This window comes from Aegilops tauschii, chromosome 1 (genome assembly GCF_002575655.3).
Source record: "Aegilops tauschii subsp. strangulata cultivar AL8/78 chromosome 1, Aet v6.0, whole genome shotgun sequence".
Classification (NCBI taxonomy): domain Eukaryota; kingdom Viridiplantae; phylum Streptophyta; class Magnoliopsida; order Poales; family Poaceae; genus Aegilops; species Aegilops tauschii.
Window position 1 is genome coordinate 338,770,054 of NC_053035.3, and position 24,014 is coordinate 338,794,067.

The following is a 24,014-nucleotide window of genomic DNA, read 5'->3' on the forward strand; positions in this document are numbered from 1 at the left end:
CTCGCTTTGATCTGGCATGACCACGCTGGCAGGCCTGAATGATGTGAAACTGTTGTTGCTTCATGCTATGAAATGGAGCAGGGGAAAGCCCTTTCTTTCAAAAAAAAATGGGGGGGGGGGGGGAGTGAAATGCATGTTTTAATTTTATGCCTAGTAAAAAAACATGGACATGTTTAGTCCAACTTCAATAGTAATATGAACACATGTATTGACACACAGGGGCGAAGACAGGACAAGGGCATGCCCAAAAATGCTACACTTACGGACTCAATTCTACACACTCGACCTATGAGCTAACTCCATCCTTTGATTTCAGCGTGACACTCCCTATGCCTAGTAGTGACCCAGTTCATGACATCAAAATTCTTTGATATGTAACACCTATTGTAATTGCTCGAAGACAGTCTAGGGCCTGATGCCGGCCTAGGTTGGATTCACGTGGCCTTAGGGTTCCTCGCCTCGCGCCGACAATGCTTCCTTTTTAGGAGTTTTTTAGTTTTTTTTAGCGTTCGTGTGCTGCGCAGGAAGGGGATGCAGCGACAACCCCTTGAAGATGGAATAAAATTCTCCCCGCCTAGCCCCCGTCCCCGCGGTGCATCTCACGAGATTCAGCTGGCAGTTGTCTTCGGTGAATCTGTATGGATTTGGTCTTCATTCGTCCGCATTCATGCATCTACAGGTTGGATCTTTTTGATATACGCTTCTCTTCATCAGCGACGGTCAATGCTCTGGTGCGCTGGTCCTTTGGGGACTTGGCATGACGAATTTTTGACTGTCTACTACAATGAAGTTTGCCTGCTCTAGTGAGAGAGGGCCGATGGTCTTTGGCTCGCTCAAGTGCTTGTAGTTGTCGCTAGATGGTTGAACATGGATGTAGTTTTTATTACTTCCCGTGCTCTTTGTAATGTTTGATGAAGTAGATCGGAAGTTTTTCTAAAAAAAAAATCTGGTTGCATAAACGAGCTGATGAAGCACGGAAAAGTTGGCCTGTGCCTTGTGGGCTGTGGCGATTGGGCGGAGGATGAGGCGCGTGTGAGCCACACCACGCCAGGCTACACCTTCCTCCGCCGCACACCGCGCCCCCGAACCCCTCTGAAAATCACTCCCCACCGGCCACCGCTCGCATTCTTACAACAGCCATGGCCACGGCGGCCTCGCCGCCGGCGGCAGCCTCCGCTCGGGCGTCGGCGATCCGCTCCCGCGCTGGCCGCCTCTCCCTCCCCTCGGCCCTCCCGGCGGACGGCCGTGGTGACACTGCCACCACCTACAAGGAGCTCGGTAGGTCCGCCTTTGCAGTTTTGTAGTGAATCAATCAATTAGACTGATTAGAAATTACATGGTCCTGGATTTCCCATGATTAAGATCAGTCCTGAATGTACAGTTCAGTTTGCGTAAAATGTGCCACCTGAATGCACCCAATGTACGAGCCAGATTTGAACGTCTTGCTAAACTGCTACTCCCTCCGTAAAGAAATTTAAGAACTAAAAGAACTGATTCTAATGCCATTTGTTGGTTAATCTTATTAAGGCTTGTACTCCTGGAAAAGGAGGATCGAAGATGCGGTTATCCGGGTCGAGTTGTCTGCATCCAATGCACTGGAGAGGGAGGAAGCACGGAGAATCAAACACGAAGAAGTATTGCAAAGCCGTAACTTGTGGGACAATCCGGCCAAGTCACATGAGACGCTCTCGGCTCTGTCGGATGCCATCAGAGCGGTTGATCATCTCAAAGACCTTCTATATAAGGTGCTTGCTTAGATGCATAATGTGAGTTCAGTGAACTGTTTTACTTGTCCAAAATTTGAACCCCCAAAAAATACGCTTTATATAGCATATGCTTTATAAAACGGTTGTGCTATATAAAGGCATAAGGACCATGCTTGAGAAGCAGAAGATGGACTAAACGATGTGGGCAGTTACTTCCCTTCGCCACTTCAAAATTTATGAATTAGTGTCCTTGTCTTTTTGCTTTTATTGTGAACTGTGGAGATGATGAATTAGAGTTAGCATATTTGGTTATTGTTGTTCATTAGATATGATGTGCAGGCTGAAGAGGCTAAGTTGATAAGTCAACTAGCAGGCATGGATGTCATAAATGGAGAGCTATTTAAGCAAGCATATGATATCTCTTTGGATGCTAGTGAGTTTCTAGATCGTTACCAGATGTACGAGCTTCTTAAGGGTCCATATGACAAGGAAGGAGCTTGTATCATGGTCACTGCTGGATCTGAGGGTGTTGCTTCAGAGGTTAGTTGATTGCAGTGGCATTGAATAAGTCAAATATTGATCAAAGCTTGATGATGTTACAATAAGGCAACACCAATATAGCACTGATCACAATACCTCTTTACTATGCTATCATTATTTTTTCTTCAATTGGAATAGTGTAATATTCTATTTAGACAACAAACGATGATACATTAAAAAGGGTGGAGCGAAAAAAACAATCTAAAGGATGGTCATTGCTAACATTTCTTCCAAATCTTAGTTTATAGTTATCAGCACTTAAATGATATAGTATAGAAGTACATATGTCCATGTTTGTCCGAACTAGTCCTTTGATCAAATTTAATCATCCCCACCTTTTTGAATTCTTTTTCTGATTGCAGTTATGGGCAGAGAAGCTATTTGGCATGTATACAAGTTGGGCACGGAGGCAACGTTGCAAAGAAGGACTGGTAGAGAAGATCGCATCAATAAGTGGTCATATCCAGTTTGCAGCGTTGGAGATTGAATCAGAGTACATGTTTGGTACCCTTTCTGGAGAAAAAGGAATGCACAGAATGATCTACTCTTCTGTTGAAAATTCTGGCACTGGCGAGGTGATTCCATTTTCTATTCCTATTTGTTACGATATTTTTCAGTCCAAACAATTAAACACAAAGGTTATATCAATGAAACCTTAGTCGTACTTTCAGAACCATTTCAATAGAGCTGACTCATGTGCATGTACTGAATATATCTGTGTCAGTGAGCAACTTGCAAAATATAGGAGCACCTCCTAGATGCTGAGTAAAAGATAGAAGTATGTCACGCTCCCTCAAGAACTGGAACAAATTAGGACATGGACTTCAATACAAATTTTAAAATGTTCAAATTAAATTTACATTTTCAAGATATTGCTTCAGAATTCAGCATTTTCTTTACACCCAATTATGTTGGTGTAAATCAGAACCAACAGTATGCATTCTGTGAAGTCTCTGGGTTCTAGGATCTTATGTCTTCCCAGTTCAAATCCTTTTCATTTAGTTTTCTGGAGAAACTGTGGTACAATGTTCTGGAGGCCCAGATTGTGTGTGCAATTTTCAGCATAACCTTCTCCTTATGCATTTTGCATCAGAAGGCATTTTACAATGATCTTTTCCTTGTGATGCTTGATACTAGAATGGATTTATTTTTATCATGATCTTTTCCTAACAATGCTTCATATCAGAATAGCTAACTCTAAACCTACCAAAGCTTCCAGGCGATTTCAGCTAGAGTCGATATAATTCCTCTCTTCTTGGATAGACCAGTTAATTTTCACTTGGACGACAACGATCTGGAGATTTCTCCACTACCCAGTGAATGTGAAAATCGAGATCGAAGAAATGGCGCCACTGTGAGAGTTCAACACATACCGAGTGGAGTTACTGCCGAAAGCTCAGGTAATGGACACAAATGTAGAATGTTCATGCAAGTGGGAACCCGCATATAGCTGCAGGCTAAATGTACTGGGTTGGTCTCTTGGGTTGGTCTCTCCACAGGTGAAAGAAGCTATTTCGCAAACAAGCTAAAAGCCGTGAGCAGGCTGAAAGCAAAGCTACTCATCATAACAAGAGAACTAAGAGTACCAGACGCGAAGATGATCGAGAAACAAGCCGTGGAGGAAGGATGCAACCGCGAGACGAGACGATACACGTTCGGGCCCCAGGAATTGGTCCATGATCTTAACACGGGCATCCAGTTGTCCGACCTTAACTCGGTCCTGGAAGGCGACATCGAACCGTTCATCAGGGGTCGTATTGTTTCAAGACATGGATGACGATACGCAAGAATTCGTGTGCAGTTCTGTAAATCCGAAAGTGCCTTTCTGCTCCCGAGCTCATTTGAGCTCGGTGAACAGTAAAATCGAAAAAAATTCAAAAAATTCCAAATTTTTTTTGAGAGAAACATTGACAAAAGTTATAAGTGCCTGCAAAAATTCATCATGAAATCACATTCCTGTAAGGCGTGGCAAAAAAAACAAATTCAGTGCTTCAAAATGCTTTTGAAAGTAGCTTTTTCAGAGTACTGTTTTTGTTTTTTTTTTTTGCCATGCCTTCTAGGAATGTGATTTCATGACGAATTTTTGCAAGCACTTAGAACTTTTGTCAATGTTTCTCCCAAAAAAAATGGATTTTTTTGAATTTGTTTTGATTTAGTTTTGATTTTACTGTTCACCCGAGCTCATTTGAGCTCGGGTGCAGAAACTCCGCGTCCTGTAAATCCATTTTTGCTGATACAGATATAGCACATTACCAGAGGAGAACCTCTGTAACATGGGTCACATTTCAAGCCAAAAAGGCAAATATACCAGGTATAGGAAAGCATGTTCTCTGACCAAACTCTTACTCCGACAGTCCGAGTCGTCATGTACTGGATGCAGATGCTCTTTCCCTGTCAAGCTTGCGGGCGTGGGCTCTCACGGCGCGCCAGTGCTCGTCGAGCGCCGCCTTGTGCTTGTCCTGCAGCCCCCTCTGCCGGTTCAGCGCGACGCCGAGCGCCATCATGGCGTGGTCCTGGCAGTCGATCTTCGCCGGCGCGAGCAGGTGCTGGGGGATGTGGCCATAGTGCTGACTACCGTCGGCCTCTATGTACGGCAGGAACGGCTGGGCGTAGAGGACGGCCCCGAGCCAGTACTCGGACAGGCTCCTCCAGTTCTTCACCTGCTCCACCATGTGCGCCGGCAGCACCCCTCGCCGGGCGGCGTTGCACATCATGTGCCCGAGCGCGTCGCCGACGCTCCTGAACCTGATGGCTTCGCTAACCATCACCGACATGGTCATCAGCGATCTTGCGATCTCCTGCTGGGTGCCGGCGCTGGCCGTGAGGCGCTCCGCCGCGGCTTCGAGCTCCTCCTTGCCCAGGGTGAGTGCCGCCTTGGCCACTCTCGCCATGTTGCCGTAGCTATCGGCGAACGAGAGTGGCTTCGCGCCGGCGATTAGGGAGCCACCGAGGAACTCGGACCACAGACCGTCCGAGCTCCGGTAAGCGGAGATGTAGAGGTTGTCTGCGCATATCCGGAGCAGCGCCGATTGCCTGGGGCCGCATCGGAGCATGACGCCGATCCATGGAGCCTTGCCGGGGTCCTCTGACTGGGGAGGAAGCAAGACGAGCTCCAGGTGGCGCATCGCGCCGGCGTGGAGCACGAGCTGGTCGCGCACGCTGGAGACGAACCTGCCGTAGGATGGGCCCCGAGTGACGTCCAGCTCCGCCGTGAACGCCGGGTTCTCCAATCTCCATGACAGATTATTTGATACTGGTTGACAACGGCGAAAGAAGATGGGTAGCCAGCAAGAACTGGTCACTTGGTCAGCACGCGGCACTGGGTCATGCACATCATCACAGTAGTTTACTACTCCCTCCGTCTCAAAATAAGTGTTTTAACTTTTTCAAAAAAAATGTCTTAACTTAGTACAACTTTGTACTAAAGTTAATGGGTTTTTGAAATCGTGCTTGTCTGACTCGTTTGCTTATTTTACCGTTTGGCTAAAACACGTTTCAAATACCTTCTTTTTGGGGGGCAACGATGCTGCAACCGCAAACTAAGAAAAGGTGGTAACAAGGCCCAGTAGGTTAATCACTTGACCAACATTCAAAAACCCAAGGGAATGGTGCGCCTTTGGTTCAGTGATTGCCAGATGCTGACAGCACATGGGAATTTTAGAGGAAATCCATGGATAGAACATGAGCAACCGGAACCTTGGCTAGCCGAATTTACCCAAGGAGCAAACCAAATAGACCCAACGCTGAAAAACGTAACCAAACTGCACAGCTAACCCGTCTGCGAGCTAGCATAATCTGCAATGTTCAGAGTCTGCCACACCATATAATTAAATTTCCGGTGGCACATGAATACAGAAAAATGTCATGAACAAAAAGGGTTACGCATATATCCTGGACAAAAACAAACATAAGTATACACGGTACCATAGAATCCTGACAACGGAACATCCTTTTTTTCACTATCATGTTCTCACAATGTCATAAGCATCTTCATGCTACTACCATGTCGCTTAAATGCTGTGATGGCTCCAAGAGAGTGCCTCAGTAGGGTCTGTAGCGTGGTTGTACTCTTGATCTGCTGCTACTTCCACTGGGACCATAACCATACTGAAACGTGAGAAAGATTTGTTAGCAAATGTCTCACAACTCACAAGTGATAATCGAGAAAGTCGAAGAGCGAGTGAGAAACTAATTTGAAGCCTATGCCGCTTCACAAGAATATATATGAAGAAGATGAAAACAGTAGTAGCTTTAGTTACTGCTCTCTACTTACATCATAACCAAGACTGCCAGAGAACTGGCCATAAGACATCATCGGGCTGTAAGCTCCATACGGCCCAGGTGGTTCAATGTAACCGCCTCGACTGGGGCCACCCTCAACGGGTGCAGCTGAGTCTACAGCAACCTGGGGAGAAAACACAAGGCAGATCAATGAATTAATCTCCACACTGGCATTTTTGGCAAGCTGAGCTGAGGCAGTGGCTCTTGTTGTCTCACCTCCTGTCCCAAAATTTCATGACTTCTTCGCGCTACACGATCTGCTACACCGTCCTCAGCAAAAGTAACAAAACCAAAACCACGGTGGCCGCTCTTTTTTGGATCCTACGATACCACTAGGGTTTGTAAGTTGTCAAAAGACTAAACACTACCAATAATGATGGGCAGAGCCAAACCTTTGGAATGTATGCATCCACAATTCTGCCAAATCGGCCAAAATAATCCCATAAATCATCAGTATTTGCTTCTTGTGGGAGTCTACCAATAAATATCTTTTTGCTTGATACAGGGGGCTCATTCAAGTAACCTCCTAGCCAATTTTTTTGCAATATTCAGTAACAATTGATTGTTTCCAAGTCAAAATATCAGGCAAAGTGTAGAGCTCAAGACTTACTTCCATAAGCTGGCCCAGGATGATCATACAGTGTTGGTACGCCCAGAGCTGCATATCTGGTAGCAGCTGTAATGTATGCATTGTATGAGCCATAACCACCCTCGCCCTGTGCTCCTCCCCCCCTCCTTGGAGGGTGCCTGACTTCTTCATCCTGCTATGTAGGAGGGAAAGCAATATCTTAAGTGGATAACTAGAGCACCAGTGTGAGGCTACCAAAGCCCTTGTTCTTGATCTCTTTATCTCTCTCTAATCAAGTAACACCTAATCTCAAAATGTGTGCATGTTTGTCAGTATTCAAGCAGCTCTGTTGAGCAATTATTGTGGTTGTGTCTCATATGGGATCAACAAGCCATAACACTATAATCATGTGCTTTTCACATCCCTGAGTGTTTCAATTTCTTCGTACCAAGGAGGCCCTTTATAGAATCATGGTTGTATCCAAATGCTAATTGTAGCATATTTAGGATCATGATCCTGCGGACTTACATTTGTAAGCAAAATTTAGCATTTAGTCTGCGTTGTTCTTTATATGCTTTCATACTGCCTCCATTTTCCAGTACATTGAAACTGTATCATTTATTACTGTTAGATGCTACAGTTCTTCATTAATTCTACCATTACAACAATTTTCAATCAGTATAGAAACATTTGCCCGTACAGGTTCATCAAACAAGAAAAGCATATACATTTGCTATGACCTTCCAACTTCTTAAGTAACACATTGCTAATACATAAATAAAGATAAAAAAGTACATAGTTATAATGAATTGTATTGTATGTATTATTACTCCCTCAAGTTCCATAAAATTGGTCGCTTTGGACATAGCAAAATCAAACTTCAAAAACTCTGACTGCATATGTATCTTTAAAAATGTTCAGATTGGACACTTGACAATCATACATATAGGTTTATCTTGACAAAAATCACAATATAGTTTTGTTCAACTTTATACATACATTGCAATAGGAATAAGTAATCAAAGTTGCATTTTGGGGATCATGTCCATGTCCAATATAACCCCTTTTCAAGCACTAGAAGGAGTAAATTGGTAGGATCATGGTACGATTGGATATCACAACCCGGACCAGTTCAACCGCAAAACGATCCACCACTTTTCAAGCACTAGAAGGAGTAAATTGGTAGGATCATGGTACGATTAGATATTACAATCCGGACCAATTCAACCCCAAAACAAACCTTCCTACTTTAAACCCTGGGTGTTAGTTCTAGTTTAAGTATTAGAGATGGAGCACACAAAATAATACATGTATTCCAAGTTCAAACACTGAGCTAAGTAAATTGGGATATGTACCTTCGGAGTTGCACGATCAACAACAACGGTTGTGCCATCAATCTCATGATTTTCTTGCATGACATTGTCCACGCATTCTACAAATTACAGTTCAAAGTTACAAACTAAAGCTAAACAGGTTGTTGAGGAACACTATGTTACTCATTGTAAATGGTGAAGCAAATGGAAGTTCCAAGAATGATTTAGGAATGCAGCTTCCAAATTAAAATCAAATCCTAGCTCATGCACAAGTGAAGTAGATGAGAACAAATAAAGCACTTAGGCAGAAGAATGTAAGATCGTAGATCTGAGTCAAAACTCTAGTTACAAAACAGAAAAGAACAAATGTAAGCTAGTGCGGGCATTGCTGCTGCAACCCTACCGCGTGAATTTAAGGTTATGGGTGATGGTGAAATTCATAGGGGGTCTTGCTGTACTGCGGCGGCACTACAAGCACCAGTCCCACCATTATATTGCTATAGTACAAAGGCAATGTTTTTGCATCACATGGAAGACCAAAGTTATACTCCCCTGATCCAAATTAATTGACACAGCCTCTATACAATGTACATACAAATTAAACAGGATTGGAGGGAGTAACATTTTTCCTCTATTTAGTTCAATCTGATCTACCAATGTATTAATTAAATAACACGTCTCTTAGAAGATTCTATACACGTACCTGCACTCCGGAAAGTGACAAACCCAATTCCACGATGTTCTTTTGAACCCAGTTCCTGCATGAGATCAGTGGGAGAACAAAACCCATGTTAGCAAAAGCATCTTGACTCAAACTGCAATTTCTCTGTAGAATATTTTGGACATAATCATGGAATGGTTGCATCAAACAGGTGGCCAGCAAATAAAAAAAGATATTACAGGGACTAGAAAATAAAGGAAATTGAGCATGTGCAAATCCAATTCCACCCATCTTGTCTATTCTAACTAAAGTGATGCAAGCAAGCTGACCAGACTCCTCAACAGGCTGTATGCTTTCACAGGTGTCTAGCGGTAAACAAGTCTGTAAGCTTGAACCCTCATCTATGTCCATCACAATAATCTGGGTTTGTTAGATATGAAAGCTCCAAAGACTATGAAAAATCATTCTAACTTCTAAGGAAAATTGTCTCAAAGATTCTTAAGTTAAAATGGACGAATCTCTCTTCAACAGTACACACTTGACAAATAAAGGCACTGTGTCTTGTCAGGTGTTCAAACCTGATCGAACACGTGTGGGGGAAGTAGCTTGACCATAGAATAACAGGTTTATGCGTTCAATTATATTGAAATATGTCCTAAAGAGGCTTGAACAACATCAATTTTTAATTGTCAGTCAAAAGAAAACTAGAACATTCTTTGGTATTTGCCTCCTTGAGTGATCATGAATGGCCAGGAAAGGTGTCAAGTCACTAAATAAGTAATTTGGTGATCTTTAACGTGAAAAGTAACTTCCACTAAAACAGTGCAAACGCTGGCTGGAAATATCTTCAATGTACTATCAAAAAAAAGAGAAGGTTGCAGATATTACAGAAAATTGATGCCAATCAGCAACTGTTTTTGTTGTTTATATATTACCAGAGTTTGAGTAAATAAACTAACATGGACAAACTAGATGACGGCACTTCGATCTAGAATATTATATATCTCATAACAGCTTAACTTCCTCACCTTGGGCATATAAAGATCTGTTATTTCTCCAAAAGTTTGAAAATGCCTGTTCAAACAATCTCAACGCTTAGACAAGTTCATATATTGAAGGTTGCGTAGATCAACAATGGCAAAAGATGTACTGGAGCTCACCTGCGAAACATTGACTCATCCACAGACTGTGGAATCCGAGCAACAAATATCCTAGTAGCTTTCTTGTTTCCTGGAGCTCGCATTTCTTCCTGTGTTTAGAACTCAATCACATCGTTACCGAAAAAGGCAAGCAAAGGTCTGGCACTGAAGATCTGTCGTATGCTGCATATGGTAGATGAGATTTTCTACTTTTTGCAAATATTTACCTTGGGAGTCGCTATCTTCACTTCCAGAGTTCGGTCTCCAAGAATATGCTCAGAGTTAACGACATTCTAAAAATAGTATACAGAGAATCAGAGTTAATAGAGGCGACAGGAGAGAATCATATATAACTAAACTAGTCGAAAGATGCCATCAAATCATATCCTAATCACTTCTCAAAACTTTCTTCATTCAGTTGACTAAAGCATGATCAGGACAAAGGAAAATGTATTGCTTTGCTCAGAAATGTCTGTACTTCTGGCACACTCCCTCCGTTCCAAAATATAAGCTATATTAGCTTTTTCTAAAAGTCAAACTTATCTATATCTGACCAATGTTTATATCCACATATACAATACCAAATAAATGAAACATGAAAATATATTTTATGATGGATCTAATGATAATGATTTGGTAATGTGGTTATTGATATTTGTCTCTATAAGCCTGGTCGAAAATAAAGAAATTCGATTTCAGAAAATTAATACACCTTATATTTTGGAACGAAGGGAGTATTGTTGATGGCTAGAACACTGATAAAGTACCCATCTTGACCTAACAAATTTTTGTTACAGTTTAACATTTACTGTTATACTTTAGATAGTGTTAAATATGATTGGTTTGAGCGAAGCAATAGCATGTATTAAATGACTAGTTGCCCATTTTCTTTTAATGGTTGATAAACAAGCAAGATGCTATTACAGGACGTTAAAACTGAGGAGAACCTCACTCATTGGTGATCAACTAGATGTACAGTATACAACCACAAGACAGGTAAAAACAAAAAGATCTTTGTCGCAAAAGGCAATTTAGAGGTTAGTTATGTACATTGTCAAGGAATGAAAGGTAATAGAGAGTAAGCACCCGTCATCTGTCGAACTGTACATTACCTTTTGCCACTGGCCTCAGATAAGATACAATTGAAGTCCTAATAAACTGAAGGGATTCCCGCTTATTACCTTTGCATCCTCTACTGATGAAAACGTCACGTATCCAAAACCACGAGATCGACCAGATGAGCGATCCTGACATTTTGTAAAGGTACAAAACATGTTGGTAAATTATTAGATTGGAAATGAGCAATAAAACATGATTTGAATAAAAGATGATGTAGCCCAAAGCTAGGAAAACAAAATTCAGTCGTCCATTAAAGAAACAAATGACATAATAGAGAAAGATAAAAACACAAAAGTCAAACTTGTTTTGATTGCAATAAGAATAATATCCATGTGTGCCTTGGGAAATCAAGGGCAGACCGTCAATTAGACAAGAGACAGTTCAGTTTTCAACGTTGCTTAAAGAATGATGAATATTAAGTATAAACTTATTTAAAACATCAGCGCTGAAAAATAGAGGAACAACACAAGAAAGACTATGCTTCATCGAATTGATTGCGGATGTTGAATTGTCACAAACCTTCATAACAATGCAATCATCCAGGGGGCCAAACTTGCTCATGTACTCTTTTAATCCTTCTGTATCCACGTCCCAGGGGATTCCAAGAACCTAAGCGCATGAAGTGCTCACCCTTGTTACTCCTGGAGGAAGGCATCCCTAAAATAGATCTCATGAAATAAAAAAAGGATTAGTAACTAACCACAAGCTTTGAAGCCATGCTATCACTACGCAGCTCTCCTGTACTTCTCAGGCCAAGAAAACTCCCCGATCTATGCTTCTTCAGCGACACCCGGGTGTTGCTCTTATCGAGCTATGTGTCCAAAGGAAAAGGTTCCCAAGCCTGAGACTCTCCCCTCACTCTTGAGGCTGAACTGGCGACCTCCACTCTTTATCGATCTCACTCAGCTCACGGTAGTAACTAGTAAAACAATGGTAAAAGTTACTCGATTAGTACTTCAACATCTATGGCATGAAGAACAGTAGCAACATGTTGTTATAATTATTACTCGTCTACAGTAAAAACAAAGGTAGAGAAAACTAAAACACAGGGCAATGGAGAGAGCAGGAACGCGGTGTCCCCGGCGGGATTGAGGCGTCGGCGATAACGCTAAGGTAGGTCACAGGATTCAGGCGGAAGAAGAAGCAAAGGTACACGGGATAGTAGGGTTCGGCTCTGGATTGGACATGATGTAGAATAACAAATCAAGATAAAATCGCGTCGCAATTTTCAAACCATCGAAAAAAAATCCAAAATTCCAAATCTGACGGCGCGTCAAGCCATCTTCTTGGAGCGCCTAAATCTCGAATTGCTCCGGGGAAGGGGCTGAATTCCCTGGCGCGGAAACCCACGGGGCAGGGACGGACCTACGTCTCGCGGAACGAAGGTGGGGAGAGGTGGGAAGAGAGGCGCACCTAATGAGGTGAAGAAGGAGATTACGGCGGCGGAGAGGCGAGGTCGATGGATCGCCCCTGGCTCCGAGACTGAGGAGAGAGGACGGGGTCGGGCAGCAGATTTGGGTCTTTGTCAGCAGAAGAAATCAGGTTACGGATTTATGTGGCGGTGTGCACCCAGGTCCTTCGTACAATTCAAATTTATAGTCTACCCCAATTACCATTGTTTCCCTTTTTTCTTTTTCTTTTTGTGGGTCTATTGTACCAACTTTTATTTATTTCAAAAAAACTTTTATATTGTCGCAAAGCATCATCATCCACAAGACCACGACGAGGCCAAAAACTACCTAACAACAAAATCCGCGCGGTCTATATATATCTTATGGCGCCACGTTGGTATGCGATAGCTAGGGTTTTCCCAAAGTTTTAAAACGCATAGGAGGATTTCGTGGGCGGCTCTCAGCTGCCATAGCGTGCAATATCGGCGATAGTGGCAATTCTCTAGTGGGGATAGAGGATTTCGAGGTTGTTATTGAATTTGGCACGTTTAGCGGGACTTTTAGACAATTTTGCATTGGTTACCATATTGTGGCGTCCAAGCTCCCCGACGGCAATGTTGACGTGATCATGACAATTTCGCGGGCGATTTAAAAATTGCGGGTTTTCTCCATCTTCTCGCACTAAGGTCGGCTATCCCCACCACGACCATATATTATAACTGCAGGCGGTCGCTAGGTAGTCGAGGCATGCCCGCTCACCGACATTGCTCATCATGGTTATTGCCCACTAAAGTCAAACTTAATACGTTGTGACTAAAACCTAACATAAATCAAAACTTTTCTTGTCTTTCCTACCCATATGCAAATCGTATCAAAATCTAGAATATTATGGGTATAAGATTTATGTTGGACATCATGGGTGTTGAACCATTAGAATATGTATGCCCTCATTCCAACGCACACAGTTTGGGCTTTTAGACTTTCACAGCTACTTCAAGTAATCGTTGTATGAATCAATATGTGTAGTGTATGTTTAAAATTCCATAACCTGTTACATGGTAGGAGAATAAAGTGAATAGAATTTTTTTTGGCATGTTACACTGAAACTACTTAAGAGTAATGTTGGGGCAGCACACAATTGATCTTTCATGTGATGAAGTTTAATAGTGTTGTGGTGGTACAAATTTATATTGACATGTTAGTTCGATCCTATGGGAGGATCAGACTATGGATTCATATCCTACATGCAATCTAAAAAAAGATCATTTTTTAGTTAGTCATTTGCTAAACATAGCAACCAATTTAGCCACTCAAAATCTGCTGTGTTTTGTAGTTAGATTATAATCTATTTTTTCAAACAAAGTTGTACTTTATTCACCGACTAATTTTGCGTAGCAGATAACAAAATAAATCTAAGCAAGGCCACAATGCAGAAAGTTGACCGGTTTGATAGTTTCTACATGCGGTCACACGACAGGCATATGTACACAAATGCCATAAAGCTTTGAGACACCAAATATACAATAGCCAACGAAGGAGATAACTTAGCAAAAGTGAGTATAAGTTCGGCCACTAAACTATGAAGTTGAGGCACATCAGAGAGATTCTGCAAACGGGGGTGCGTCAAGGTCAACCTCTTGCCTCATGACACAGGTCATGAGCCACTCACTGCTGAATGTCTTTATGCCTCTTTTTGCTGCATCCATTGCAAGCTCCATACCTTCTTCACATGCCAAGAAAATTGTCTTTGAGGGCTCATCTATCTCATCGAGCTTACTGATGATCTGCAAAGTAAATACATGTGAATAGACTTAGAACAGCTTGTGTAATTATGTTCTCTTAGGAACTAACAATAGAAACATTCCAAATGATGGACTCGTGCAGAATTTGGAATTGAACCAAAATTATTCCCGGGAGCTTATAGTAATGCTATCTAATCAATACTTGCAGTTTAAGTGTCATCTGTATGTAAGCAAATCATTTTAAAACATTTTCCATAAATAAAACCACATGTCTAGCAGCAAGTTTGCACTTGAACTTCAATGGTGACATGTGTTATTTAAAGATGCTGCAGCAGAACTTCATGCCTCACATAATAGAGCGTAGAAATTGCAATGCCCTTAAATATTTCACAGAAATAGGACCTCCAGGTTCTAGAATGTTTCGTCGGATGGTAATTGGATAAGTTCTGCTAAATCTGTAACATGTTCAGGAAGTTTGGCCATACATGAGTTTCACATGGCAGGGTGATCTTTAGTTACCTTGCCACCAGAGGATTTGATAACTGGAGAGAGGACACCAGGAGAGGGTTCGATGTGCTTGGTCAAACAGAAAGTGTAGCCAGAAAATAACAAGCAAGGCCTCTCTTTAGCCCTCATAACCGCATCTCTCATTTCAGACTTGTACTTCATCTTATATTCTTCATCATCCAGAACATGTTCTGCTTCACCTACAAAACAACAGAAAAGTGCAACGTAAGAAAACAGCATAAGTTGTTTCTTTTGCTCACACATTTAATTTCTTCCATTGCACAGAAACACATGGCAAAATTGGTTACCTAGCCATCTCAAGTTTCGACTCACCTACAAATTTCCCTTGTTTGAAGCTCTGTTTCAGCCAGTTTGGAGAAACTATCCAAGCCCTGCAATCAGTATATGGCCCAGTCAACTGAAAACTATTTCTCCACGGTGAGCACTATGCTTCAACAACTATATGTGAAATGTAATTCAGTGTAAAACATGGAATGGAAATTGTATTATAGTTTGAAACGTGATGAACTGGGTTGTGTAAGGAAAATGTAGATGAAAACTAACCCAGAGCTCAAAGCAATACAAAAGTTCATAGTCCTTCGAGCTTTTCCAGTAACGACATGTGTGCATGAACTTCCTTCGCACGTAACAACTCCCCCAAGCGTTTCAACTACCTGAACCATAATTTAAAATCCAACATAGTTAGAAGCAAGACAAATAACTAAATTAGTGCAAAAACAGAGTATGAACTTTTTTCTAAAAGAAAAATAGGTTGCAGTTTTCATCAGTGCACCAGTGACAGTTTAGTAAGCACATACTCATACATTGCTTTATTTTGGAAATGCCGCTCACATTTCCTCAAAAGTAAGGTTTATGTAGAAATTACCTCTGTAAGCCGCGTCTTCTTTGTTTCATCTGCAATATTCATGAGCATAACTGAAGGCCTTCCATTGGAACAGGTAGTGGCCTTAGCATCTCCTGATATTTTGTTGTCAACGTGGACTACCATACTAGGAGTCAAAGGTGTGCTATTTATGGTCAGAGATTTGTCACAGATATCATTCTGTCTCATGTCTTGTGTATGGTCAGTGTGACCGCTGCATCTTACTCTTTTTGACTTCAGTGAAGACGATGAGGATTCATATGTCCGTTTCTTTGGTTGTTGATCAGATAATGAGCATCCTTCACTACCAGCAGAAGCTTCATTTCTTACTACTTTTGCAGTCTTGCTGACTTTGTGGCATCCAGTGGTCTGGGGAGACAACTTTTCACAGGAGGGAACTACAGTATTCATATCACCAGGAGAGATGCCTGAAAAAATATCACAGAAGACCAGTATTAGGCATGTCACAGAATTTTCTGCATATGCACCAATGCTTATAGGATTTAGCCAGGTGTATTGTCCTTGTTCCTAAGGTTTGAATGAAATCAAACTTGATAAACCAATAAGTTACAGACTTGTCAAGTACTATTGCAATGTATGAATAATAGTTGTAGCATAATATATGCTCAAAATTTCAGCTTTTCACTCTTTGCACAACTTCCATTGTTGATTCACAAAACTAACACACTGCAATCTGCACAATAAAAGATTCCCTTTGAGCAAATAAATGAACCATTGCATTGGATATATATTGGCATGCCGCTTCTCTATGGCCAGATTCTGTCTATCATGGCTCCTGTATGGCCAGACTATGTATCATGGTTCCTCCTAATTTATAAAAAAAATGGAGTTCTTAATTGCCCAACTTGGATATAAAGTGATGACCAATTCTACTGGAATTAGTGCTCTAAGGTATCTGAACAAGAAAATTTACATAATTATGACTTCATGAAGACTTACTATCTGGTACCACGGCATGGAGCTGAGAAGTTTGCAATTCTGCCAGTGAATTTTTGGACATAGTTGGCAAATCCTTCTTAATATGTGTAACCATAAGTGTTGAACTGCCTGGAAAGCATAATGCTCTCTTGATATCAGCCCTTACTGGAATTCTGCGAATCTTACCTTTAGTATCCACCTCTCCAACAGACACAAAACCCTGTGATGCACTCAGTAGAACAGACCAGTCATATCATTAGCATAACCTTGCAATTCTTACTGGATAACCATGTTATTAAAGTAGGATACAAAATAGGAGGATATTTTGTATAAAAAAACTCACTAACAGAACAATGACTTAAATGAGCAAAGGAAGTTCATTTACTCTGAACTTAAATTCATCTGGTTGCTTTACAAGTAGGCCTGTTCAAAACCTGAGCCTGGCAGGCCTTTGGTCTGGGATTCAAAAAGCCCAACCCAAAATTGCCAGCACGCGTAAATGCTAACCTTTGTGGATAATACATCATTTAAATCACTTTCGGAATAAAATAGTGATTATTTTCCCATCAACTACTCCTCTTGGAGTTTCGGGCCAAAAACCAAGATGGGACACCCATGATCAGGTATACTTATAAGTAGCTAAGGGGTTGTTTGGTTGGGATTCCTGCCAGCTTCCGGCTTCCGGGTTCGAAGCCAGAAGCTGTTATTTAGGGGCTTCCGGCTGCAGCTGTGGCTTCCGGCCTTATCGAAGCCGGAAGCTGGCAGGAATCCCAACCAAACACCCCCTAAGTGTTGCTAATGGCATTGAACAATTATATAAGAACTCCTATTAGAAGCATAAGAGTGCAGATACTACGGACTGTCAAAATACAAAAGTATAACAAGTCAAGCATGTTTTCTTCATTTCTATTTGCTGAATGTTTCTCTTGCCAGCAATGCAAGCACGAGATTACCAAACTATTTAGCATTTGCCAAGCTCTGTATTAGGATATATTTATTATACAAAAAGAAAACTGAAACAGATAGAGATATCAAATTCCCATTTCCACTTGCCTGTTTAAGCCAAAATCCTTCAGAGACCTTATCTGCCCAACAGAATATATTGGTAACACCAACATTGTGAAGACGCTGGCTAAGTTCCTTATACAACAGATGACCAAAACCCTGGGATAATATTAAAACAACTACATTAACTATGAACCTTTTAGAGAAAAAGTAGACTATTGTGTACATTTCATTCACCATGTGTACTTTAGAGTGCAGAAATGGTATTTACTAAGAAAAACATAAAATAAGTGAAATGTGTTCATTATTAGTCTGCACTGTCTTTTTAATTTAGACTGAGAATGTCAAGCAAATATAACTGAATGCTTTGCATGCCATAAGAGGTCTAATTGTAGTCCAGGAAGTAGTTTTTTTAGCGACTTGTCTACCTTTTAGTAATATACTACTTCCCTCATAATCCAAGGATAGCTAGGGTAAGGTGTGTTCCCATCAAAAAAGGGGCAAGGTGTGTTACATTAGATGAATTGTAAATACCATATGATTTTTTGTAGGATATAAAGAACTTATGATGAGAGTCCATATATGGTATGTAGTATAAATAACCAGTAAGGGAGAAATTACCAACAAGGCATGCAGAAGTATTCAATTTTAGTAACATGAAATCGGAATAGATCTTGCAAAAGGGATGGTAGTTCTGAAGTTTAAGAGGGTTTATGAAGGGCATACCACACGTTGAAAAGGCGATGTCACGGCTGCCAGGGGTATTTCAGCATATTGTGTGTCAGCTGGCACTATCTGATATGATACAGCAGCTATGATCTGTGTGACAGAAGATTTTAACTTTATCCAAACCTGGCATGGTAGTTCAGTTGTAAAAAGCAAGGAGTAACACTTTGATTATCCATAAATACTACATTACCATTCGATTATCCATGAATACTAGATTACCTGCTCTTACATTGTTGTTCTACTTTAACATAGATAAATAGAGAAGTTCACAGTAGGTCAACTTCACTGTACTTACAGTTGTTCGAGGTTATTTATCTGTTTTCACTAGCCACTAGCAGAGCTCACTAGTCACACACATTTTCTGAGATAATTTAATCTATGTATTACAAAAACAATAGAAAAACGATCAACTTCGTCCACATAGACAAAAATATATGCTCCATTCAACATTACCAAGGCCTAGTTATAAATTTGAGATTTAATAATAAATCAACTATCTGCGTTAGCACCAGGGGGGTGATATCATGGATGAAATTAGCAAGCCAATGAGCCTATTCTTGCTTTCTCGCTCTATAGTTCTATCTGGGTCCTGAAAGTGGTAAGTTGCATCTCTGTTTCAACTAAGAAAAATACGTTTTATGTTTCAGTTAATCCAGCAAGCTAGATGTAATAGTGATTTCAAATTTGACATTTGATAAATTGTGCTCTCACAAAAACTACGATTATCACAGAGTTTTTTTAAAAACTCCCACAAATTGATGTGTTTAGTAAAATATGCCTAACATGTGTGGTGGCCGCGTAGTATAACTGTTGAGAATGTAGAAAACTGTGAGTTGATAATATGTGAATATCAAGAGCCACTATCTAGCGGTTGGTTATGGTGGATCCTAGCTATAATTGTTGAGATTTAGAAGTCCATAAAAGAAATGTATAATCTAAGTGATAATCTTATCTATAACTATACATAAGAAGTGTACAAAATGTGTCCATATAAAAATAAGTTATAGATTTTTTTTGAGAAAATAAAAGTGTTGTGCCTCATTGTGTTGATAGAAAGACTTATTTACAAGCCCAGAAAGGGCCACACCCAGAATTATTTACAACACTGCACCCCTAAGAGCTAGGCACCACCAGAAGTAGCGCCACAAAGCCCACCACCTCTGCTTTTGCCCAGAACCAGGCTAGGCCTTTATTGTGTCAAGCAGGTGGCATTGTTGGGCTGCATACCATAGAAGGCGACCGGATTGTGCTGCTTCCAAATCCACCAAGCCGCAAGCATAGTCACCAAAGAAGTGCCCTTCTTTGCGACCGCAGAGGGAGAGTGGATGGCCTGCTGCCACCAGTTCACAAAACTTACCCCAGAAGCATAGTTAAATTATAACATCGCAGTGGCGATCGCATAAGCTACATGTATCATAGCATCGCAAAGATTGCATAAGCTACATGTATCATAGCATCGCAGTAAAGATCGCATAAGCTGCATGTATCATAAACTGTTGAAGTGTATATGTGGATTGCCTAGCCCTTTCCATTGGTTCGGACTTTTGGTCGCTTGGCTAGTGCATGAAGCTTAACAATAACATCGAAGTGGCAACCATCGACAAGATATACCGTTCAAGCAGTCTAATCAGAGGCAGATGGTTGAGAAGCGGTGAGAGAACCAAAGCAAAGAAAGGATGGAGGGAGATTTTATGTTTGGGTGAAAAAGCAAATAAGTGAGATGATAAACGACAAATACACAGCTTTCATTCACATTGACAAAATTATCTTTACCATTGGTCATGGTGGGTTTATAGGTGCAAATTAATCAGATTGATTAATCTATTAACAAACTATAAAAATACTACAAATACTATCACTATCAGGTGGGCAATAATAAGACAACTCCATTATACATATAAATTCCATAAGTTTCCTTCTGGGGGTGCTTATGTAGACGTACAAGTCTTCAAATCATTTAAGCACTATAGTACATCAGTGAAATCGAACACATCTCTGCAATCTCATCTGTTCCCTTTTGGGGATGCTTATGTGATGTAGAGAAGTCTTCAAATCATCTCTATCCTTTTTATATTTGGCATACTTTGTATCGGCAAAATATTTGTGTAATTTACTTGGAACGTAAAGCAAGTGGGCAGATAAATGAATCTAGAGTAGTATTTATGCATTATGTGGTCAAATAGGGCGATGCGTGGGTAAGGTACTAATGATGCTTAATGCTTACCTCTTCAGGCCCATCAAGTGAACTAGGCCTCAGAATTAGTGTCTTGTACTTCCTGGGGAAGAAACAAACATGAAACCATAATGTTAACTCTTTTCTACCCTTCCGAACAATAGCATGGTAATAATATTTACTCTCTGTGTTCTTACAAACAAACAAAATAGAATAATGTCAAAGCAAAAACTCCGGCAAGAATTTCACTGGTGCCATCAATTAAATAGAAGAAGATTTTTACCCATTCATTATGCATTTTTCAAGAAATCCTGATTTTCTCCCAGTGTCAGCAGCATAGTCCATAGTTGGAAGTTCCTTCTTATAAAGCCTCAGAACTTCCTAAACAATTAAGAGCAAAATACACGTTACCACAATATTTTGGGTACAATCATTAATGCTTTGGCATTAAATATTATCCCTGCAGTATTATATCAGCCAATTAAAAACTGAACTCTATAGCTTTGAGAAACCTAATGCCACAGTAATCACAATTCAATTAGTATTTTTACTACAGCTATATTTAAGTTAACTTCCTGTCTAATTGTACCAGTGTGTATAGCCAATATGCATCCATGTAATCCTTCAATTTATGTGTTTTGAGAAAATCGTTGTAAAACGTGTAGTCTACAATCAAGCACTTCATAGTATCAGAAAGTAAAACTCAGACAAGATAGCACTTGTTTGTCCCTGATGCAACAGAAAGCTAAATACAAAAAGTTATAAATGTTAGGTTACCTGGAGCAAAGATTTATTTAGGCTATCCGCCTCATTGGGGTTCAGAAGGATGAAATCAGAACCCTCACCTACAGACGATACAAATACTACATCAGAGCAATTAACAGAGCCACCACTGATTGGACTTCCCTACTGTTCTTCTCCACTAACCAGTCCCATCCGAAGAACTCCTGGCTCCATCGACTGCACAAGGATCATTGAGAAAGCTGTAGTATCAAGAACAGCATCTAGGACAAAAGCAGAAGAAAGAAAATGCGGGGAGCACGGTATTCCTCGCGCCGTACCAGTGATCAAGATCTTCGCGCCCCTGGTTCCCGAAATGGTGAGATTCTGCTCCGTGGACACGCACCTTAGGCCGCTCCCGTGGATCTCCACCTTGCAGTTGCCTGCAAAATGGGTGGTTTCGCCTTGTGGGTAAGGCACAATCTACCGCCTGGTTGGGGAATCGACGCGTCGGGGGTAGGGTTCCGCGTACCGATGGAGAGGGCGGGGGACGAGGCCTCGGCGCCGCCGGCCTTCGCCTTCGTCTTCCGCGGTCTTCCCATCTGGTGATCCACTTGCTCGGATGGTTCGCGGATATTCAGCAGGGACTCGAAGCCTCGACTCTGATGCAGCTATGGCTGATTGGGATGCGAAAAGAGGAGTTTGGGCGGGGTGGGGGGGGTGTGATTTGGAGTTTGGGCGGGGATTTCCGCGCGGGAACGAAAAGAGGAGACGATAGTCAAAGGCCGAAATATGCGGCTTAGGTTTTTTTTTCAATTCAGAGAGTTTTATTCAAAAAGTGTTCCACGGACAGTTAGCCAGAAGGCTGGTCACCAGGAAACCGGGACTTTCGTCAAGCCAGTTTTCGGTCACATTAAAAGTGTAAGCACGCTTTGCACAGATGAAAATGCATGTGGCACTTAATTATTTTTTGGTTTGATGTGGTTAGAGGAACTAATATCGGTTGCTAAAGTTTATCTCATGATATTGGTTCCATGAAGTTTATTATGGAGTTGTGTGACCTCCCAATTCAAAAAGATCAAATGTGTGGTTTACCGGCAACTCGAAGGTTTTCGTTTTGGTTCGATTTGAGTCGTAGAAGAAACCACACTATTAAGAGGGGTCATCATTGATTTGTGTCACCAACTCCAGGCAGTCCACCTTCCATTAACACATGCGAGTCACCTCGTAGTTGTGCCAAACGAACTCCCTCTCGCATCGACAAAGCTTCAACAATCAGTGGGTGTGAATTACCCACGTATGGTTTGCTCTAGGCTCCCAAAAGTGCCAAAGAGGTACGTGCTACGCCACCCGCACCCCCCTTTCCATCGGCAAAGTTGAGTGCCCCGTCCGTCGTGATCTTGATCAGCCCTAGATCCGGTGGTCATCATCCATGCCCAGACAAAACAATGGGAAGACTCCGAGGAAGTTCAAGGAGGGCGAGCGCCTCCTTAGTAGCTCTGATAGCCGTTGTCGGGTCTCTCCCTTCTTCTCCATGCTTAATGCGGTTGCGAGAATGCCAGATCGTCCACGTAATGGTAATTATCTTTGCTCGATCATCTTCACAAAGCGTGAGTCACATAAGGTATCCCAGGCCCAAGACTCCGGGTGTAGACGAGGGAGCCTGATGTCGAACCATGCACAAGCTTCCTCCCATAAGTGTTGTGCATGAGAGCAATGGATGAGGGCGTGCATGAGATCTTCCTCCCTTGCCAAGCAGACTTTGAATCTGTCAACGGCTGCGATATGACGGTGTTTTAGAGTGCAATCATCAGGAAGGATCCATTGTAGTACTCTCCACCAAAACGCATGAATTAGTTTTGGGATAACTTTGTGTTTCCATAATGCATTCCACATCTGTTGTTCATCTCCTGAGGTGCCGGTAACCGTCCCTTCTTCTAGAGCATGACGCTCGTTCTGAGTCACTAGAGCACGGTACGCTGATTTAACAGTGTAGTTGCCTGATCTCTCAAAGGCCCGGGCATAGAAATCACCACCACCCCTTGCCTGATAGGTATATTAAGGATCGCCTCTACATCTAAGGTAATGAACATTGATCGTACTAGCTCTTCCGCCATGACCAATTGTCTGGATCAATAAGATCCAGGACTGTTTGAATAGTGGTGTTCGGTGGCTTCAACATAGGGGCATGGCAATCGTCCCAGAAATCCATTTTGTCTGCCCAAGCATCGATGGAAGTCATGTCCCCCACTCTTTTTATCAAACCCGTCTTTTGTGCTTCTTTGTCAATGATCGCCCTCCAAGTTGAAGAGGCGGACTTAGGGATGGTTGCATGCATAAAATCCGTGTCAGAGAAGAAGTAGCGGCCCTTTAAAACCCATGCACATAGTGAATTCATATTAGTTAAAAACCTCCATCTGTGCTTCACAAGTAATGCAAGATTGAATTGGTGGGGTTCTTGAAAACCCATGCCATGCACCCTTACACTTGGGTATCGCTAGATTCTTCCACAATACCCAGTGCAACGCATTTTTTTTCAAGAGAACTACTCCAGAAGTATTTAGCCGTTGGTGAAGTCAGACTCTTATAGACATTCTT

The 24,014-nt window shown here is 41.6% G+C and overlaps 3 protein-coding genes across 4 annotated transcripts; 1 reads left to right on the forward strand and 2 right to left on the reverse strand.

Moving 5' to 3' along the window:
- Positions 1-987: 987 nt before the first annotated feature.
- Positions 988-4,135, forward strand: LOC109780551 (peptide chain release factor PrfB3, chloroplastic). Its single transcript, XM_020339138.4, has 6 exons — positions 988-1,278; positions 1,528-1,745; positions 2,046-2,246; positions 2,609-2,821; positions 3,466-3,646; positions 3,746-4,135. Exons 1-6 carry the CDS (start codon positions 1,140-1,142, stop codon positions 4,021-4,023), a joined length of 1,230 nt encoding a protein of 409 aa, XP_020194727.1. The 5' UTR covers positions 988-1,139; the 3' UTR covers positions 4,024-4,135.
- Positions 4,136-4,460: 325 nt separating this feature from the next.
- Positions 4,461-12,902, reverse strand: LOC109780552 (uncharacterized). Its single transcript, XM_045227299.1, is given in 16 exon segments — positions 4,461-5,497; positions 5,499-5,552; positions 5,554-5,565; positions 6,520-6,651; positions 6,744-6,848; positions 6,920-7,053; positions 7,138-7,291; positions 8,451-8,527; positions 9,112-9,166; positions 10,098-10,143; positions 10,230-10,318; positions 10,436-10,501; positions 11,390-11,455; positions 11,847-11,936; positions 12,028-12,246; positions 12,741-12,902. Coding segments are annotated over 15 exon segments (1,986 nt in total). The 5' UTR covers positions 12,046-12,246; positions 12,741-12,902; the 3' UTR covers positions 4,461-4,609.
- Positions 12,903-14,066: 1,164 nt separating this feature from the next.
- On the reverse strand, positions 14,067-22,134 carry LOC109780550 (uncharacterized). Of its 2 annotated transcripts, none has more exons than XM_020339136.4 (14): positions 21,949-22,134; positions 21,758-21,859; positions 21,624-21,656; positions 21,474-21,541; positions 20,980-21,077; positions 20,748-20,799; positions 18,521-18,646; positions 17,843-17,953; positions 16,811-17,009; positions 15,854-16,278; positions 15,532-15,641; positions 15,301-15,359; positions 14,980-15,167; positions 14,067-14,502 (listed from the first exon to the last, which is right to left on the reverse strand). In XM_020339136.4, exons 1-14 carry the CDS (start codon positions 22,016-22,018, stop codon positions 14,314-14,316), a joined length of 1,830 nt encoding a protein of 609 aa, XP_020194725.1. In that variant the 5' UTR covers positions 22,019-22,134; the 3' UTR covers positions 14,067-14,313. The 2 variants fall into 2 exon arrangements, with proteins under 2 accessions (XP_020194725.1, XP_020194726.1); XM_020339137.4 differs by having other exon boundaries at positions 18,521-18,613; positions 21,949-22,133.
- Positions 22,135-24,014: the final 1,880 nt, after the last annotated feature.

Coding starts and splice junctions, on each gene's coding strand:
- LOC109780550 (XM_020339136.4), bottom strand. CDS start 22,018: ATGGGAAGACCGCGGAAGACGAAGGCGAAGGCCGGCGGCGCCGAGGCC. Junction 21,078..21,473: donor TAAATAAATCTTTGCTCCAG/GTAACCTAACAT, acceptor TTAATTGTTTAG/GAAGTTCTGAGGCTTTATAA. Junction 20,800..20,979: donor GAAAAATGCATAATGAATGG/GTAAAAATCTTC, acceptor TTTCTTCCCCAG/GAAGTACAAGACACTAATTC.
- LOC109780551 (XM_020339138.4), top strand. CDS start 1,140: ATGGCCACGGCGGCCTCGCCGCCGGCGGCAGCCTCCGCTCGGGCGTCG. Junction 1,746..2,045: donor TCAAAGACCTTCTATATAAG/GTGCTTGCTTAG, acceptor TATGATGTGCAG/GCTGAAGAGGCTAAGTTGAT. Junction 3,647..3,745: donor AGTTACTGCCGAAAGCTCAG/GTAATGGACACA, acceptor GTCTCTCCACAG/GTGAAAGAAGCTATTTCGCA.